This window comes from Saccopteryx bilineata, chromosome 2 (assembly GCF_036850765.1).
Source record: "Saccopteryx bilineata isolate mSacBil1 chromosome 2, mSacBil1_pri_phased_curated, whole genome shotgun sequence".
NCBI classification, from domain to species: Eukaryota; Metazoa; Chordata; class Mammalia; order Chiroptera; family Emballonuridae; genus Saccopteryx; species Saccopteryx bilineata.
In genome coordinates, this window is record NC_089491.1 from 379,069,256 (window position 1) to 379,088,812 (window position 19,557).

Consider the following 19,557-nt stretch of genomic DNA (forward strand, 5'->3'; position numbering starts at 1 on the left):
TGTTGACCGATTCACAGTTGTGTGGCAGAGCTATGTGCCTCTCGCAGGATTTGTGGGCAAAATCCCATTGGCTCCTCCAAACGGTGTAGGTGATAAGCTTTCTTACTGACCCCACTTTACTCATGAGAAGTAGGAGGCTCAGAGAGGTTGCATGGCTCACAGGGCTTGTCCCAGGTTGTGCCATTGGTGAGGGGTGGACTCAGGACTGTCTGACTCTGAGACCCATGCTCTATGTTGAGACCACCTGGTTGCAAGGCTTAGGGGGGTATGGTGTATGACTGTGGCCAACACTGTGCCCCAAATTAAAGGGACTCATGTGAGCATGATTTTCATTCCCTCCCCACAGGGAGACATGGGCCTAGAGCAGCAAGCCCATAGGGGGCTCTTAGTCTGATGAGCGGAACACCCACTGTCAGGGGAATTGAGATGCTTGCTGCCTGTGGGGTCCCCGCGTCAGGCAGGGGTGGCGGGCCCTCTTCCACAGACAGACGCACTGCCGTGGCAGCACAGGGCCTGTGTTTCAGGAAGGACTTGGCGCACGGGAGAAATGGTGTATTTGTGGGATGTTATGTGGGTATGTGGGCTGGGACAGGAAGGTGTTACCACAGAACGCAGAGCAAAAGGACCTGGGGCCTGCTCTCCCACCACCTACCTCGTGACCCGAGCCAGTGCACGTACACACACAGGCACATTTCAGTTCCCTCCTGTATAAGAGGCAGGACTGGGACCGTCAGTGTCAGTGGGTGCTTAGGACGCCCTCCCGTGTGCAGTCAGCAGGGGAAATAGGGTTGGATGCCTACTAGGGGGTCGGTCCTTAGCCTGGTGCCTTCACGTTCCTGCTTTCCCTGGCTGGGTCCTGAGGTTCCTTTCAGCTCTCATATTCTATACCAAAGCTGGATTTAAATGGACATTGATGTCTTAGGATAGGTCTCTGTGCCTGCACACACACCTGCTGGGATATGTGTGTGTGAGTGTGTGTGTGTATGCATGAAGGTGTTGGTGTGTATGTGTGTGCTTTCATGTGTCTGGTGTTCACGTGTGTATGTGTACACACGTGTCTGATGTGTGTAGGTGCATGTGTGTGCACACAGGAGTGATGTTCTTGTCTGGTGTGCATGCATGGCCATGTGTGCATAGATGCCTGGTATATGTGTATTGTGTGATGTGCACGTGTTTATGTGCACATATATTTGGCCATGCTTGATATGCTGCATGCAAGTAGTATGTGTGAATACACAGTGCATGTGTTTATGTACATGGAGTGTCTATCTCGTGCACATGTGAGTGCGTGTGTACACGAGCACACACGTGTGGGTGTGTGTCTTAGATTCTTTGGAAAACACTACTGAGAGCAGTGTTGAGGCTGGGCTGGCTTCTCTGGGATACAGAGATGATCTAGGCTCCTTGCTGAGGACTCCTGGGACATAAGAGTTGCCCAGGACCTCAGCAGACATCACGGCCACCTGCCTGACCCTAGAACACCCATCAGTGCCTGTGAGTAGGATGCTCTTGGCGTCTGGGGCATTCTGTTGCTCAGAACTGCCCACAGTGCAGGGCACTCAGCACCCCTGACCCACTAAGTGTCCAGCACCCCCATCATTGTAACAACCCTATGCTCCCTTACTCATTTTATGCACCCTTTGAGGGAAGGGCCACCCCAACTAAGAAATCTTGGAGCCTCTAACCTCTTCCCTCCTATCTCAGGCACCTGCCAAAGCTCTTGCAAGATCTCCAGCCCTTGCTTGAAGGCAGACAGTGGAGCCTGTAGCCCAGACAGCTGCCCATACTGTGCCCGGGCCAGGGCAGGAGAGGTGGAGCTCGCCGGCCGCGAGACGCCTGACTCCGACAGTGAGGCGGTTTATGAGTTCACACAGGACGCCCAGCACGGCGACCTCCGGGACCCCCATAGTCGACGGCGACAGAGCCTGGGGCTGAACATGGAGCCCGGCTCTGTGCTGGCCTTCTGGAGGCTGATCTGTGACACCTTCCGGAAGATTGTGGACAGCAAGTACTTTGGTCGGGGAATTATGATTGCTATCCTGGTCAACACACTCAGCATGGGCATCGAGTACCACGAGCAGGTAGGGCAAGGGCATGGTCCCTGGGGCTCGGGGCCCTCTGCCTTCTCCCCTCGCACACCCTGGGTTCAGCTTCCCGTCCATGTGGTCAGCCTGCATGGCAGGGAAAGCAGGAGGGAGATGCGACAGTGCGTGCGGACTCTCTGCAGGATGAAAACCAGGGAATGTCACGCCGTCTCTGAGTGGGGGAGTTGCCCAGGGCAGGGGCAGGCCTGAGCTGGGCGTGAGCTTCCCGGGAAGTCTTCCCAGGGCAGTCAGGCTTTGAAGAACATGAATGAGTGATGAGCATCAGATGTGAGCCAGGCCTCTTTGAAGGGACAAGTCACTGGAAGAGAATTGGGTCTTTGGAAAAGATACAGGCGAAGGGTGTTGGGGGATCTCCTAGCATTGACCTAACTTAGTAATTAAGGTCATGATTGACTGATGGCAGAAAAGGGCCTGTGTAGGTAAGGGTGAGGACTGGAGGGTTGGTGGATGCCCCTGAGTGGAGCCAGCGCCATCTGCTCCTGGCCCCCGCTCTGGGGGCCTTGCTGTGAGCAGGGTGCTGGGTCGGAGACAGTGCCTAGCATGCTGAGGGGACTTGAAACCATCGCGTCTGAGAAATAGTCCTAAGAACTGGGATGTTTAGTCGGGGGAAGAGGAGGCTCAGCAGGGGCAGGCGAGCTGTCGTCAAATATTTGGAGGGCCATCACGTGGAAGACGTGGAGCAAGCTTGTTTTGTGCGGCGATGGCGGCAAACGTTGGGATCTGGGCGGAGGGGAGAAGCTGCCCTTACTCTCAGGGACAGAAAGGGTGGCCTGGTGACCCGCTGACCCCCACCCCTCACACTGCCTGGGCTTGGGAGCCGGTGCCACGAGCCTCACAACCGGGTCTGGCTGCCTCTCCAAGGTTCCTTCCAGAAGGCAGTCCTTCCCCTGAGTGTGACCTTCCAGGTCTCCTCCCTGGCTGATTCTTGGAAAAGGCGGGAGGCGGCAGGCAGGTGCTGCTGTCCACAGGCCCTTCTGTGTGCTTCTCTCACCTTCCTGGGGCGCAGGGGAGACTGGGTCACCAGAGCCTGAGGCTTCCTGGGGCGGTAGCAGCGCTCCGCACTTGCCCAGCCCCACTGCTTGTGGGGAGAGGCCTGTAGGGGCCAGAGGTGTGGACAGGGTTCCTGCACGGCTGGGAAAAGGTAGGGCAACTATGAGGCAGGGTCCGGGTCTGGCTTGCTGGTGCCAATGAGGGAGGGGCGTGCCCACGAGGGGCTGGGTGGCGGCTTTGGAGCATAGGTCCCAGCTCGGGCTGGGCAGACATGAGACGTTCATTTTTCAGGGGACCAAAAGCCATCTCCCTCACCCCACTGACCTCTGTGCCCACAGTATTATGAGCACTCAGCTCTTACCCCAACCACCCTGTCCAGCCACGTGAGCCCACTCTCCAACCCCTCCCCCATCGCCACCATATCATGTTAGTACCCCCTCCTCTTGCCCCAGTGCCCCCCACCCCAGCTCGCTCGGCCGGTCCCCTCCCTGTGGGGGTGAGGCGCAGGGCGCGCGGGAGGGGCCCCAGCTGCAGTGCCAGCAGGTGCGGACTGTGGGACGGTGGTGGGCACATTGCGCCTGGGCGCACGGGGTGTAGGGGAGTAGGCACACCCCTGCTCAGCCAGCCTCCTGGGGAGCAGTGCTCTGCTGTCCAAGCATTCTGCTGCTGGGGGCCAAGCATGGGCCCCTAGCCTCCCTTTACCGTGGCTTCCCTGAGCCTGAACCTCAACTCCTCTCATTCACCCCAGATCTGACTGTGGTCAGTGCCCATCCCCCAGGGTCCTCCTTAGTGCCTCCTCTGGGGCAGTGGTCCCCAACCCCCGGGCTGTGGACCGGTACTGGTCCGTGGGCCATTTGGTACCGGTCCGCAGAGAAAGAATAAATAACTTACATTATTTCCGTTTTATTTATATTTAAGTCTGAACGATGTTTTATTTTTTAAAAATGACCAGATTCCCTCTGTTATATCCGTCTAAGACTCACTCTTGAGGCTTGTCTCGGTCACGTGATACATTTATGCGTCCCACCCTAAAGGCTGGTCCATGAAAATATTTTCTGACATTAAATCGGTCCGTGGCCCAAAAAAGGTTGGGGACCACTGCTCTGGGGGACAGGGTACCCAGCAATCTCTTCCCAGCTGGCTACTGCTGGTGGAAGTTTTGCACTAGGAAGAAGCTGAGTCAGAGAGAATGAGGGCAAATGAAACCGCAGCAGGAGGGCTTTCAGTTAGATGTCAAGAAGGACCCCCCTCCCCCACGGGGAGAAAGTAGAAATGATCAGTCAGAGGTACCTCAGCATCTCCTTGCCTGAGTTCCAGAGGAAAGCAAGGGACGGCCCCGCGCCCTCAATGCCAGGGAGTCCCCACGCAGTGGAGGCAGAGTGTCTGCTCCAGGGAGGACTGAGAACCCCCTGGGGGTGTGTGGGAGTCCTCAGCGGGCCTGGCAGAAAACTGACTGCGGCCTAGCAGGCCCAGGGGCCGGGGGTGGTGAGAAGTCCCAGAAGCAGCCACGGCCCTGTGCTTGCAGGCACCGCGGTGTGACTGTCCGGCCATCTGGGCCCCGGAACCCATGCAGGCTGATGGGGGGAGGTGGGCAGGGACGGGAGGGGGGAGACGCGGGGCCCGAGAGACACAGACACAGCGGAGGAGATGCAGGCACAAAGAGAGACAATGAGAAAGAAAGGGAGAGACAGAGGTGGGGGGGGCGGGGGCACAGAAGGCAAGCTGGTGCTCCGGATGAGAGAGGTAGATCTAGAGCTAGCACGACAGAGACAAGAGGGACAGAGGTATGCGGGGTTGATAGAGACGCAGGGGAAAAGAAAGAAACAGATGGAGGAACAGAGATGTGACAGAGAGAGATGTGGAGAAGGAGCTGAAGACGGCGACTAAGACCCGGAGACAGATGACAGACTAGGGCACACAGGACCGGGATGGGGAGACAGGCTCAGACGAAGGCTTGCAGACTGGAGGAGAGATGTGGCCTGTTGAGGAAGAAAGCCGAGAGAGACAGCCAGGGAGAGCGGCAGCAGATGCCGACAGAGGCTCCTGGGTTCCCTGCAGAGCCCGTAATGAGGTGACTGTGTCCATCCACCCTGGTCTTGAACGGGCTATGGGGCACCGGAGAGGGTGTTGTGGTGTCTCCCTGCACAGGAGCCAGACCTCTTCTCTGCCAGGTGTTGCTGCCTTCCCCAGGCTTGTCCTCTCCACTGTCACCTGCCTTACCCATCATTCAGTTTTCCTGCTGGGGATGGTGACGCCCTTCCTGTCCCTCTCTGCCAACATCTTGGCTGAGGAAGCACCCATGTTGTCGTAGCCCAGCCTACCCAATCGAGGCCCCATGTTGTCCACACTGTCCTCCTTCCCCAACCCCTTAACCCACCAGCTGGTGGAGAACTAGCAGGACTGGTTTGTCCAGAGGGGACTGGTGAGGATGCTAAGGACATAGGACACTGAAGAGGGAACAAAAATATGACCTAATGGAGGGTGAACATATGTGTACCCCATCCACTAGGGGGCAGTATGTGGAGCAAGGAAGTTACTGTGATTTCTGGACCCATCCATTCATCCATTGCACACACATTTCCTGTGTGTCAGAGTTGGGCCTAAGCACTGGCATCCTGATAAATGTATAACAACCTGTCCTTAAAAAAAGAAAAAGAAGCCCTGACTGGTTGGCTCAGTGGTAGAGCGTCAGCCTGGCATGCAGGAGTCCCGGGTTCGATTCCTGGCCAGGGCACACAGGAGAAGCGCCCATCTGCTTCTCCACCCCTCCCCCTCTCCTTCCTCTCTCTCTCTCTCTTCCCCTCCCACAGCCAAGGCTCCATTGGAGCAAAATTGGCCCCAGGCACTGAGGATGGCTCTATGGCCTCTGCCTCAGGCGCTAGAATGGCTCTGGTTGCAACAGAGCAATGCCCCAGATGGGCAGAACATTGCCCCCTGGTGGGCATGCCGGAGTGGATCCCGGTCAGGCGCATGTGGAAGTCTGTCTGACTGCCTCCCCATTTCTAACTTCAGAAAAATACAAAAAAAAAAAAAAAAAAAAAGAAAAAGAAAGAAAAGAAATGAAATTCTAATCTGCGGTGTTTGTACCATTTGCAAATTACCATGGTGTAAATGCTCCCATTGAGGCCAATTTTAAGCTACCACCATGATGTCACTGAGTGTGGAGCTGGGAAGAGATGTGCATAACTGGTTCTACTGAGTTGGGGCAAGGTGGCTCCAGCACACCACTGGGCCTGGGAGACTTTATCCTTCCTCTCAAAGAGGTCACCAACAAGTAAATAATTACATTTGCTTGATTAGTACGACCTTGGAGAGAGATGCACAGACACAACCGGTGACCCAGACTGGGAAAAGGATTTGGGAAGAACTCCGTGTAGGACACAACCTTGGAGCTGAGTCTGAAGGGAGAGGAGGACATAGCAGTGAAGAAGGGGGGGAGGGCACATTGTGGGGGAGGGCCAGAGGTACCAGGCACCAAAACGAAGAGGTTTATAAGGAGTTCAGGGCACTAGGTAAGGGCTGCGATGGGCAAATGGTAAGAGATGAATCTGGAAAAAACCCCAAACAAAACAAAACTCAGGGCTGAGTCCTGAGAGGCATAGATGGAGTTTGGATTTTATCCTGAAGGTGGTAAATTTCCAACAAAGGGTTTAAGCAGGTCAATTATACGAGCGAGGTTTTGTGTTCGTGGAAGACATGCAGGGAGAGAGGGGAGGGAGGGGAGAAAGGAGGCAGGGAGGCCAGTGAGAGGGCTGCTGCAGTGGCCCAGGCCGTTCATACCTCTTTGTCCCTGGAGATGAAGAGGAGAGGGCCAAGAGGGCTGGCAGGGGGCTGAATCTGCAGGACTGGACACCGACTGGATATTTGGCTAGAGAAGGCAACGTGGATGGCGCCCAGGTTTCTGCTTGGGGTGGGTGCACTGAGGCTTGAGCGGATTTGGGCTGGAGGATGATGCATACAGGATGCCCGTAGGATATCCCGGTACCCATCCAGCAGGTGGCTAGGGCTCAGAAGAGAGGCTGTCTCCCAGAAACTATCTCTGCCCGGGTCTGTACTGGGGTGGGGGGTGGGGGTGGGGCAAGACCACTCCACGAGGGGCGAGGGGTGCCGGGCAGAGGCGTTGGTGACACAGAAGCTTCCCAATCGTCCCCTTCCTGTCTGTAGGTTGCTGAGAGCAGGGGCTGACTTTCTATTCTAGAAAAGAGACATCAACACGTGGGAGAAGGGGAAGGGCACACAGCCCAGTGGTCTTCTGGGCTGCAGAGGAAAGGGAGGGAGGGTCCAGAGACGGTGGTCTTTCAGGCCAGGAGAGGGCAGGGCAGGTGAGAATTCTGCTGGTTGCTTTGACTCTGGGCCCATCCTGTCACTCTAGATACATGTCCAGAGAGGGTTTCTATTTATAAGTGAGTGAGGTTGGCTATTCAAGGTGAAGGGAGCCGGGGGGGGAGGGAGTTTAGATGTGGTAGGTCTTCACTTCTGAGAAGATTAAGAGACTCCTGGATTCTGCTGAAAGCGGGGGACCCTTTCCCCAGAAAACGCATGCATGCATAGATGCCCCGACTGTGGCCGTAGAGAACAAGGTTGTGATGGACACGTTCCATTCCAAGCCTATTCCTTGGACCTCCCAGGAGTCCTTTGCCTTCAGGAAGAGGAGCCCTGGCTGAGGAGTTGGGGCTGGGGTCCAAGCAGGACTTTGAGGGGTGGTCCTTTCACAGCTGCCCAAGCCCCAGACTTTCCTCCCTCTGTATGTCATAGGAAGAGGGGTGCTGTTTTGGAGACGGCCAGCTAAAGGGGTGCTCACATTCCTTCAGGCAGCCTGTGGCCCGAGGCTGCTGCAACTCAGCTAACGCAGAGCACCCCCTGTGCACAGCATACTGGAATAGATGAGCAGAACAGCAGGGGCCGGGGCAGAGCCAGACGCAGCCCTGAGACTTAGGTGCTAGCAGAAAAGTCATTCTGCTTTATGGACGATTATGCCAAATGCTGTAAGGGAGCTTTCTGGGGACGGAGAGAGATGCTTATACCCTGGTGGGGGATTTGGAAGGGCTTCCTGAAGGAAGTGGCTTTTGAGATAGGCCTTGAAAGATAAAGGGGAGTTGGCAGCAGTCGGGACTAGGAGCTGAGGGGTCCAGGTGGTGGGATTAGGGGGACTTCTGGCAGCCTGGCTTAGAAGTGCACAGGGTGGCCTGGGACGCTCTGAAGGACAGTGGTGTTGCCTCCCACCCCCACCCCGAGGTGTCTTGGGCGGGAGTCCAGCAGAGTTGGAGGAAGCCTGAGATTCCAGTAGGTGTGGGCTGGGTCGGGGGAGGGGCTGGAGGCTATTTCTGTCGTTCAGATCCGAGACAATGAGGGCCCCGAGTCTGGTGGGGGCAGGGAGAGAGTCTGGCGGGGGCAGGGAGAGCGAGGGCCTGGGGGAGCTGCCTTCCTGTGGGCAGGGTCGGCAGCGGGCACCTGCTGCTGCAGGATGAATCCTAGATAACTCCCAGGTTCCAAGACAGAATCCTGGAGAGTGCGGGAGCGGAAGTCGGAAGGGACAGGTTTGGGAGAGGAGGTGAGAGGGTTTGTTTTGGACATGCTGCCTCTGAGCTGGCCAAGGGCCACCCCGGGAAGCTCTCCGGCCGGCTGGCTCTCGGGGTGAGGAGCCAAGCAAGCTCTCGGGGGAGATTGTTTAGTGTCCTCTACACCCAGTGACAGCTGGGGAGGTGGGAGTGGGGGCGCTGGAGGAGGGGGGCCGGCGGGAGGGAGTGGGCTCAGACTCAACTCGGGAACGCTGGCCTGAGAGGAGAGAGGCGGCCCAGGAGGGCAGGAGGTGGCCACCAGCGCAGGGTCGGGGAATCAGGGCAGGCCGGCCCTCAGATGGGAGGGGCTGGCCGCTGACTCAGAGGCTGCTCAGGCGTCCACTGGGGAGGAGGGCGGGTGGGGGGCCCTTGGAGAGGGCTGGGGAGAGAGCGCCCGGGCTCCAGGGGTGAAGGGCCTGGATTTACACGAAGGTTTCCACTTCTAGGCAGGGGCAAGGAGATTGGAGGAATGCGGGACCCCGGGATAAATGATGGAACAGAAGAGGCCCAGGGGAGCCTGGAGGATGGGCGGGAGATGGAGGTGCAGGTGTAGGAGCGGCTGGCTCCCTTCCAGGAGGGGAAGAGAGAGGAGCAGGCTGTAGGCTCCGAGCTGGACGAGGGAGGAAGGGAGGCAGAGGCCAGGTTAGGAGTGGGGATGGGGGCCGAGGAGACGGAGAGGTTTGGGGTGGCTCCTGGGGGAGAGAGATGAGCACCAGCATTAGAGGACAGTGAACAAAGATACACAGCAGCCATGGGGCCCCAGCAGGGCATCACCCTGTCCAGTCAGCACAGGTCCGCGACTCCAGCAATGCTCAGCAATTTGACAGCCACAGCCGAGAGGCAGAGGGAGTGGGGACTTACCTGGGCTGGGGCTGGGCAGGACAGAAGCCCTCTAAGGCATGAGGGCAGCCATCGTGAGCTCTGGGCTGTGAGGTTGTCCGGGCAGGTGAGGGGCAGAGGCCACAGGTCCGCAAGTTTAGATCGAAGGGGCTTAGGGTTAGCTGTCTCCCAGCCGAGTGAGCACTGTAGGTGCCCTGTGCTGACTTAGTTTGTGTGTTTACTTGGGGCGGCTTTGGGGGCCTTTGGGAGATTGTGGGAGAGGGCTAAAGCCTCCCCCCACCCCCTTTGTTAGGAAGCACTGGGCACAATGACATTCCAGCAGGCAGAGTTCCAAGCTGGAGAGCTTCCAGGGGACGGCGAACAGCAAGGTCACAATCTAGATGATGCAGCCCGTGGCATTTCCTGGAAACCTTCTGCCACACAGGTGTCCCCTGACTTCCAACACCTCCTGGAAGGAGGAGGTCCCACTGAGCCAGGGGCCCTTTCCGCATCACTGTGGCCCGCTTGGAATACCCCTCCTGGCTGAGTGGGAGCGGCAGGCAGGACTGTCAAAGGCAGAGGTGAGCTGAGCTGGAGTCAGAATGAGGGAGCAGAGATTTCAGGGTCAGTGGAGCAGGGAGCTGAGGACATGGGGGTGGGAGTGGCACTTTGGCAGTGCTGGGGTGACTTATGCAAGCCCCCGTTCAGCTCTTGCCCAGCTTGCCCCCCGTCCCCGTCCCCGCACCTTCCCTGCGATAGGCAGGTCGGTGTCTGCTGCGCCTGCTCGCAGGCCTCCTGCCTGGACCTCTGCAGTATCCCCTAATTGGTCTCTGTCTCTCCATCTCTCCGAGCCATCCGCAGGCTGCTGCCACTGCAGCCAGATTAATCTTCTTAATACACTGCCTCGCACATCTCCTCCCCACCCCCACCCGCACCCCGCAGCCTCGACGGCAGCATGTGGGCACAGGCAGGTCCAGCCCGAGTTATGGTGTGCAGTCGTTCTGCCTGGCCCTGCCAACCCGGCAGCTTCCCCTCCGCTGGCCCCTCCCCCCGCTGACCCAGGCAGACCCCTTGCTTCTTGGTCCCCATAGGCCCTGCGCATCCCTCCTCTGCACCTTGGCTCACACTGTCTGCAGCTAGGGGTGTCCCCCATGGGAGTTCTCCCGCCTCCTCCCCCCCCCCCCCCGCCCCGGCCCACTGACCTCAGTTGGGCTGAAGCCCCTGTGGCGCTCCTGGCGTTTGCCCCTCAGCGTGGTGCTTCGTACAGCTTTGCAGTCACTTTATCTTGCTGCGGGTGAGGCCTGCTTCCACTGTCAGTGCCCAGGGGGCCACCTGAGTGCAGCTCTCATCTGGATGTGTTCACAGGTTTGGTCTCCTGTGTTCTGCAGAGCGGCCTTACCACGAGGTGGTGTTACCTTGTTTAACGGAAGAGGCCACTAGGGATCAGAGAGGTTGAGGGACTTGCCCTAGGTCGCACAGGTAGAAAGTCTCAGGGTTGGCAGGCCTCCCGTGCTCAGGTTCAATCTCACCTTTTATCACCAGTGTTGTGTACACTGCGGGCCCTTTACGGATTAATTGATGGGTGCATTATAGGTTTCAGGGGCATCCTGGTCCTGGGAAGTAGCAAACAGCTTGCCTGGTGCCACCGGTGCTCTAAGGTGACAGGCTGAGGGAGGGGAAGCGTTGGGACATGGGAAATGGGAGGTTTCCAGTTAGCATCAGCTCAGAGAAGAGGCTGGAACCTCTGGGTGGGAGTAGCCCAGGCTGCCCAGCCTCAACTCACCAAAATCCCCCCACCCCCGGCCTTGACATCTGTGAACAGGAGGGAGGATGCTGTCTAGAACTGAGAAAGGACATCCTGGCAACTGGGGAGAGTCACTGAGGAGAGGCTGGTACCCGCCTGATGGGCTTGTGTGCACCTGCACGGGCTCTGTGTGGGGCGGGCTGGGGCTGGGGTGGCGGCTTGGAAAGATACAGCGGAGACTTAGAGCTGCACCTTAAGTGAGCAGAGGACGTGACCTCCTTTAGGTGACCACACGTTGGGAGCAGGCTGTCTAGGAGGCAGGGAGGAAGTGACGTTTTGGGAAGTATTAGCCGTGCAGGGCCCGTGGAGGGTGCTAGCAGAAGCTGGCTCCCGCCCTACCCTTTTGCAGCTGCAGTGGCCGGGATCACGGCTCTGGTCCCTGGGGCCACCACGTTGCTAAGATTGTGCCTCTGTGCCCTTGTCCTGCATTTGCAGAATGTTCCCAGCCTCCGATTTAGTAACTTGGACAGACCTGGGTGTCCGAGGACGAGGGGTATTTTTTCCCATGGATCACGGGAGATCCCAGGGTCCTGGGACGGAATAAGCATTGCCCCTAAGGGTGCCCAGCGCAGTGGTGGAGGAGAGAGAGGGCCGGCCCTCTTCCCCACCGGCTTCTCCAGTCCCGGAGCCACCTGGAGAGGGGAGGTGGAGGCTTCAGGCTTTTCTGCCACCATCTCGATGAAGACCCATGATGTTGACCTTGAGGGAGCCCTGCACCAACCTTTCAATGAGCCTCTTAGTGTTTGAGAGAGAGAGTGTGTGTGTGTGTGTGTGTGTGTGTCCGTGAGCCGTTGGGTACAAACTGTCTCTACCCCAAGGATAACATTAGGAAATGATGAGGACACCTTCCCTTCACATGCTTGGTAGTAGTTGTCCCTTTGGGGCTCACTGACTGAGTAAATACGTGACAACAAATGCTACAGGGTGTTCAGCTACTTTAAAAGAAAAGTCTTACTGATTTTTACCTATGAGACAATGTGTATGCCATAATACAGTATACCTCCCTTATGCTTTCAAGACAACTGGTTCATCATTCACACATCTCTGTTCACGTGAAATGTAATTTATATACATTAGAAGGCACATTATGTATTCAGTCTCTCCGTGTGTCTGGATTCACAGACCCGTCACTGTCACCACGTTGGGTTTGGGTCCTGCGAGGTATTTATCGGAGTCGGAGTGGGGTGGGTTGGGGCGCTTGCCTGCCTCTCCCTGCCCTCTGACTGTAACTAGTCATTCGCTGTCTTCCCTGCCTCTCCCTGCCCTCTGACTGTAACTAGTCATTCGCTGTCTTCCCTGCCTCTCCCTGCCCTCTGACTGTAAATAGTCATTCGCTGTCTTCCCTGCCTCTCCCTGCCCTCTGACTGTAACTAGTCATTCGCTGTCTCCCGGACTTCCTTTGTTCATCTGTGAGATGAGGGTGTGACGCTGCCGTGTGGACAGCATGCGGTTAGAAACACGGTGAGCTGGGGAACCCACCAGGTCGGTGCTTCCCATCTCTATCCATTCCAAGAGTGGACGACAGAGCGCAGGTGGTCAAGTGACAGGGAGGCGGGCTTGTTGACCATGACTTCTGGGCAGACTGAATTTGGGAGCCGGGGGGTGGGGGGATCCACTCTGTCACCAGGCGTTTGAGCCCTGGGCTCTAAGTGCTGTGACAGCAGCTCTCACCACACCTGCCCAGTGCTCACACACAGTGACCAAAGGTCTTGTCTGTCTGTGACCCCGTTCACTGGGTCAGCTGGTGGTGTCCTCTCCTGCCCCAGCTTGCACTCTGGGGAGCAAAGACTCGCTCCAGACCTGCTGAAGCAGTGGGCTCCATGCCACACGGGCCCCTATGGCAGCCACCTACTCCTGGGCAGCTGGAGCTCAGCCCTGCATACTGACCCTGACTCTGCCCCCAGGCCTGCCTTTGGAAAAAAATGGATGCCCAGCTGAGAGCATCTCTCCTTCTGAGCAGCAATGGGCCCTCAAATGTCCTTCACCTGCCAGTCAGAAGGCCTTTCCTTCCGATTCTCCCCACCTTCCACTTGGGCTGGCCACACAGATTGGGGCCATTAGGATCCATTTGGTGGTATGCAAGGCCTGGCTCCACGCTCTCGGGTGACCTACCGGGCAGCTGGCCAGATAAGGCAGCTAGGTAAACAGGGCGCGGCGTCTGATGGGCTAAGGGCTTCCTGTACCCGACCTGTGATGCCGGCCCTCCCCTCCTCTTGGAGAGACCTCACTCACCCTTTAGTGTTCATTCCAAGTGCTGGCTGCTGACGAAGGCTTTCCCAGGGTGTTCGTCCCTCACCTTCTGTCCCCGAACTCCTGGATTTACTATCTAGATAATTTATTTTGTCACTGAAGCAACTAAGGCCTCTGGTGGCTTTTCAGCTGTTTTGTGTGTGTACAACTTGTTTCCAGCTAGCTGCTGAGCTCCGGGGAGGCAGGGAGCGCTGCTGGCCTGCCTCTGCAGCCCCTTTAATCCCAAGCGCATTTCTGGGCGTGCAGTAAGTATTTAATATTGAAAAGAGGAGGAAGAGAGGGAGGTGACTAGTGAGCTGGAATAGCAGATGAGGTAGTTTGTCATTAGTTCTGATGACCTCTTTCAGATGTGTCCTTGGTACTAATTCCAGACTCGGGGGTTGGAGGAAAAAAGTAATTACCTCCAGTGTTTTACACGTGGCCAGAGAGGTTGAGAATCTTGCTGAAGGTCACACAGGGAGTTGATAGGATAGCCTGGGAATTAACCCAGGGGTTCTGGTCTCAAGCAGCAGCTCCAGGGGCCTCCTTATCTGGGACAGCCCCTGTAGGGGTTTCCCTTCTGTGCATCAGCATGTTTGTGTGCGCATGCGTGTATTTGTGTACACTTGTGTATTTCTGTGTGCACGTGTGTATGCATGTTTGTTTGTGCGTGCATCTGGAAGGAAGCAGGGTAGCCAACAGTTGTCCAAGAGAAGGCTGCCAAGTCCACAGAGTGATTGCAGAGCACATGTGACTTTGCGTGTGGCCGTGTGACTGGTATGCGTGTGAGGCCTTGGCAATCGTCTTGTGACATGGGCCAGCATCATTGCGCTGCTGGCCTGGGCCTGCTGAGCTGACCCGGCAGCACAGGGCCTGGGGGGTCTGAGAGTTCCCAGCAGGAGGCAAGCAGAACCCACAGGGCTGCCCCTGGGTCTGAGACCCGGAGCTGGGGGTGGTCAGGGGCTGAGGGTTTCATGTGACGGCTGCCCTCCGTGCATACGTGGAGAGGGACACTTTGTGGAGAGGGCCCTTTGTGGGGAGGGCCCTTTGTGGGGAGGGCCCTTCCCATTAGCCGGAGCATCCAGAACCACCCTGGCCTCCTCCCCCAGTTAGATGTTCCTGCCCCTCCTCTCCCTGTGGTCCCCTGTTTGGGAGGACTGGGATGAGGGACTTGGGGACAAGCCACGGCTGCTTCACACCTGCCCCATGCCTGCCCTGCCCTCCAGCCCGAGGAGCTGACCAACGCCCTGGAAATCAGCAACATCGTCTTCACCAGCCTCTTTGCCCTGGAGATGCTGCTGAAGCTGCTCGTGTACGGCCCCTTCGGCTACATCAAGAACCCCTACAACATCTTTGACGGCGTCATCGTTGTCATCAGGTGTGACTGCCTCTCCACTGCCTCTTGCCCGAAGAATGCCCATGGGGTGGCCTGGGGTGAGGAGCCGCGCAGCCTGTTCCTCTGGGGTGAATGGGTCCGGAATCAGGTCCCACTGACCCTCCCCCAGGTGGGGACTCTGTGCTCCCCACGCTCCACTTCCCCCCGCCCCCGTCCGCCAGCCCTACCCTGCTCGGGAAGAACTTGGCCTCCCATCTCCTTTGGCCCAGCACCTCTGCAATCTCCCCTCCCGCGTCTACTTCTTGTCCTCGACCCCACGCAGGCCAGGGTGGGTGAGAACTGGGGACTTGGCGTTGGAGAGGAGTTGGAGAAGGTGTGAGACCCAGCCAGCGATCCCTGCTTGCAAAGTGCTTGGAAACCATCTCAGACGCCGGCAGCTCGCTTTAGGGTTTCCAAGACCTTGGGAAAGTGCTCCGTCCCCCCAGGCTTCGGGCCAGAACTGCTTTATTGCTTTTTGGAATTGGCTCTAGATTTCATTAGAGGAGAACAAAGCAAATATTCCAAAACTTGATGCCATTGCATTGGCCTATTGAGAGAGAGGGCTGTCCACGGCCAGGCTGTGTGATCTTTGGCCCGGCGGGGCGGGTGGAGAGGGCTGGAGCTGTCACCCAGATCCGTGCCGTCTCAGAGTCTCGAGCGCCAGTCTGTGCCCCACTTTCTCAGGCCATGCTGGCCCAGTCCAGTCTCCCAGGTGCCACTGGTCCTTTGTAAAGGGAGGGACAAGCAGAAGGTGAGCCTGCAGCGGGCTCAGGCTCCCCGCCCCTCCCCCTTGCAGCGTTTGGGAGATCGTGGGCCAGCAGGGGGGCGGCCTGTCGGTGCTGCGGACCTTCCGCCTGATGCGGGTGCTGAAGCTGGTGCGCTTCCTGCCGGCGCTGCAGCGGCAGCTCGTGGTGCTCATGAAGACCATGGACAACGTGGCCACCTTCTGCATGCTGCTCATGCTCTTCATCTTCATCTTCAGGTGAGGGTGGGTGCCAGCCAGGAGAAGGGCCCCAGGGGCGGGCAGGGTTGCTGGCGCCCGAGCCCATCTTGTGGCTCCTGTGTCTTCAGCATCCTGGGCATGCATCTCTTCGGCTGCAAATTTGCATCCGAACGGGACGGGGACACGCTACCGGACAGGAAGAATTTTGACTCTCTGCTCTGGGCCATCGTCACCGTCTTTCAGGTGCGAAGGAGACAGGAGCAGGGTGGGCAGAGGTGGTGGGATGGGGGGTGACTCTGGTAACGGCCCTGATTTATGTCCTCTGCCCACAGATCCTGACCCAGGAGGACTGGAACAAGGTGCTGTACAACGGAATGGCCTCCACGTCGTCCTGGGCCGCCCTTTACTTCATCGCCCTCATGACCTTTGGCAACTATGTGCTCTTTAATCTGCTTGTCGCCATTCTGGTGGAGGGCTTCCAGGCGGAGGTAATCCCCTGCCCGCCACGGTCCACTTTCGGGAAGAATCGGCTGCCCGGCCTGAGCTTTGGTGGCCTGGCAGGTTCCCACAGGAAGCGCCCTTCAGATTAGGTGGGGGTGACTAAGTGCGGGAGGCTCCAGGCAACAGGGTGGTTGTGGGAGGTCCTTGGGTCCCCAGGTTAACTGCCAAGTGGGCTTCCCCCTTGGAGTCGGCTAGCTCTTTCCCCAGGAAGCCGGACAGTGTCAGCACACAGTGCGGCTGGGTCCCTGGGTACAGGTCTTGGGGGTGGGGACCCATCTAAGCTGAGGGGTGGGGGAAGCTTGTGTGCAAGTCATCTGAGCTCTGACTGAGATGATGAAGATGCCACCAGGGCCCGGGCAGGGCTGAGCTGCCCAGGGTGAGCAATGAGCCCAATTAGCGGCTGGCATGGCAGAGATGAGCGTCCTATTTCCAGCCCAGGCTCCGTCACCTTCGTCACGGGCAGCGTCATCAATTAATATTGATTTACATTGATCCTGCCCTTGCCGTGCCAGGGCGCACAACCTCTGCCAGGAAGGCTGCACCGTCCTCCTCTCCCTCATTTCCGTCCCTCATGCCGCCCCAGGCCCAACCTAGCACCTTGCACAGGACAGGCTGACCCAACCTAGAAATGCTCCAGGTTGGGCGTGGAGAAGCTCTTGGTCCAGTTCTCTCCGGGTGACCCGGATGGAAACTCCCGCTGCGGCCTGTCTATAAATACCCAGCACACGGTGGAAAAACAAAAATCTATTTTCCGCCTCTTTCCCAGCCTTGCGAGGGAGGGCTGTTCCCCGAGGGCCGGGCTGGTGAGGCGCGGGGGCATCTGTCCTGCACTGGCCCTTCTCCGGCTTCCATTGTGATTGTGTGGTTACCCATTATCGCATTTCCTCCCGCTAAGTGACAGTGAGGACAGCTGGTGGAGCTCTGCCTGGGTGGTGGCTGGGCCTCTCGCAGGGGGGAGGGACGCTGGTGCTCTCCCTGCCACGGGACATTTATGTGGTGAACGGTTCCCTGGGGCCTGAAGGGTGAGGAGGTGCGACCTCGCTCCCACAAAAGCCCGGGTCTCTTGGAGAGCCACCTCTCTCGGGCACTGCCCTTGGCCTGTGGGAGGAGGAGCGGAGTAGGGAACGCGATCCTCCAGCCCCTTCCGAACCACAGCTCCTGACAGTGAGAGTCCCCCAGACATTTTTCCGGAAGTCTGTGGAGGGAAACGGAAAGCACCCCAAACCTGTTCCCTTCCCCTCGACTAGCCAGTAGCCACCTCAGCAGCCCTGGAGGTGCCCGGAGCAGACAGCCCCCTCCCCACTGCTGCCTTGTTCAGCAAACACCTTGTTAAATCGAGTGCCACTGAGCCGGCCTGGTTGCTAAGCAGCGGCCAAGTCTATGTGTGGGAAGAGAGCAACCTGGCCCTAGGGCCTGGCCTGGTCACTGTGGCTCCGCTGGGGGCCTGTGGCTGCTTCAGCCTAAGGCGTCAGCCAGGACTCGGGGCCACAACCTCCTCAACCTTCAGAATACAAGTGACTCCTGGGAGGGTCTCACTTAGGGCCTGATGCCTCGGGTCTGGGGTGGGATAGAGAAAGGATTTCGGGATGAGTACCCCCTCCATGAGGATGGCCCTGGAGCGCCTGAGGAGGTGTGTGGGCCAGCTGCTCACTGGCCTGCATGTGGTGAGCCTGCCCCTGGGTGCAGGGCCGCCCCTCCGTGCCGTTGACCTGGATACTTCCAGAGGCACCTGCCCTCTCCTGAACCTTTTCAGGGGGCTGCTCCTGTGGCTCTGGGAGCCCCACAATCTGGCAGGGGAGGCTGGTTCTTGCTCCAGTGGGGAAAGTGGCTGCCTCCATTTGTTGGACGTCATCAGCGGAAGGCCTCCAGAGGGGCCCCCTGCTGGCTTTGCCACCCTGCCAAGAGGTAGGAGGAGGCCCGGGGGACAGAGCCGACTGGCTGTTGATTTCCCAACTTGTAGGGGGCAGCGCCTTGCATCCCCGGGTATTTATCATCTACACACTTAATTAAATGAACAGGCAGCAGGCCCCGAGTGAGGCCATGAACTGATACTAAACAACATCATAGCTGTCATCCCAGGGTTACTTGTCAGGTCCCGTCCCAGTTGGAGCAGCCGGACAGTTCTGATTGGGAGGGCTGCGGGCAGAGAGTATGGGAGCCGGGAGGCCTGTGCTCAGCCCTGACCTTGTCTCCTCCCAGCCTCTGACCCCCATCCACTCCTCTTCCCCACCCTTCCTGCCCAGCGCCCAAGCCCGCTGCCTCCTGGCCAGGAAGGGGGCGCTGGAGTCTTAGGCTCAAGGCCCCACGCACCTCTCACTCTCCATATGGCTTGCACAGTTTTCTTAACGTCTCCCAGCCCCCAGCGCCTTCTCCAAGATCCCCGTGGCCCCTGCTTCTCTCACCTGGCGAGGAAGCAAGCCAGTGTTAATGAAGCAGTTCCATGATGCCTCGCACGCCCCAGGGAATGGTGGCTGTTATTAAGATTATCTGGGCGCTTGATCTCCTTCCCTGCCCTTGTCCCCCACCTTCGTGGCCGCCTTCCTCACCCTTCAGATTCATTCTGGCCCCGGAGCCTGTGGTTGAATTCTGGAAGGCCGCTCTCTCCCCTTTCTTCTCCCGCCCCCGTGTCTCGCCCCCCCCCGCCCCCCGCTGTTGGGTTTGCATCTCTCCTTTTCTTTGTCCTCTTTGGACACTGCTGATGTTTGAGAGCCTGAGCGCCTGTGACCAGCGCCCGTCCCCTGCCTCCCCCTCTCCCTGTAGGAAATCAGCAAACGGGAAGATGCGAGTGGACAGTTAAGCTGTATTCAGCTGCCTGTCGACTCCCAGGGGGTAGGTACGCGATCACGAGTCGGCATGCCCCCCCCCACCCCGTGCCCCGCGCCCTTCCACTGCGCGCCTCCGTGTCTCTGTGCTCGTGTTCACGCTCAGCTCCTGTGCAGCCTGTGGTCGCCATGGTGGTCATTGGTGTCGTGAGGCTGGCTTCGATTTTAAGTCCCTTCCCCCTTGAGGACAACAAGGAGCGGAGCCTCCTTGCCTCCACTCCCATCCCCTTGCAAACGGCATGTTCCGTCCCCAACAGACTGGCGGATGGAGGGAGAAGGGACTTAGAATCCTCTGTGTGCACGTGTGTGGTACACCGCGTGTGCATGCCTACGCAGAGGGCCCCACAGGTGTCCCAGTCACCGGGCCTCCTTGAAGTCCGACCCATGACCCAGACTGTGCTCCCCCATCTC

The 19,557-nt window shown here is 58.2% G+C and overlaps 1 protein-coding gene across 9 annotated transcripts in view; it reads left to right on the top strand.

The window, feature by feature from the left end:
* The window catches only part of CACNA1G (calcium voltage-gated channel subunit alpha1 G), a 65,645-nt gene that overhangs the window by 15,350 nt on the left and 30,738 nt on the right, over positions 1–19,557 (top strand). For 6 of the 9 annotated variants that reach the window (XM_066263959.1, XM_066263960.1, XM_066263961.1 and 3 more), the window contains 6 exons: positions 1,705–2,081; positions 14,732–14,883; positions 15,677–15,862; positions 15,952–16,066; positions 16,156–16,311; positions 19,085–19,153. In XM_066263959.1, the coding sequence (XP_066120056.1) occupies positions 1,705–2,081; positions 14,732–14,883; positions 15,677–15,862; positions 15,952–16,066; positions 16,156–16,311; positions 19,085–19,153 (1,055 nt within the window). The remainder of the gene's footprint in view (positions 1–1,704; positions 2,082–14,731; positions 14,884–15,676; positions 15,863–15,951; positions 16,067–16,155; positions 16,312–19,084; positions 19,154–19,557) is intronic. The other 3 variants (XM_066263962.1, XM_066263954.1, XM_066263957.1) reach the window with 1 other exon arrangement.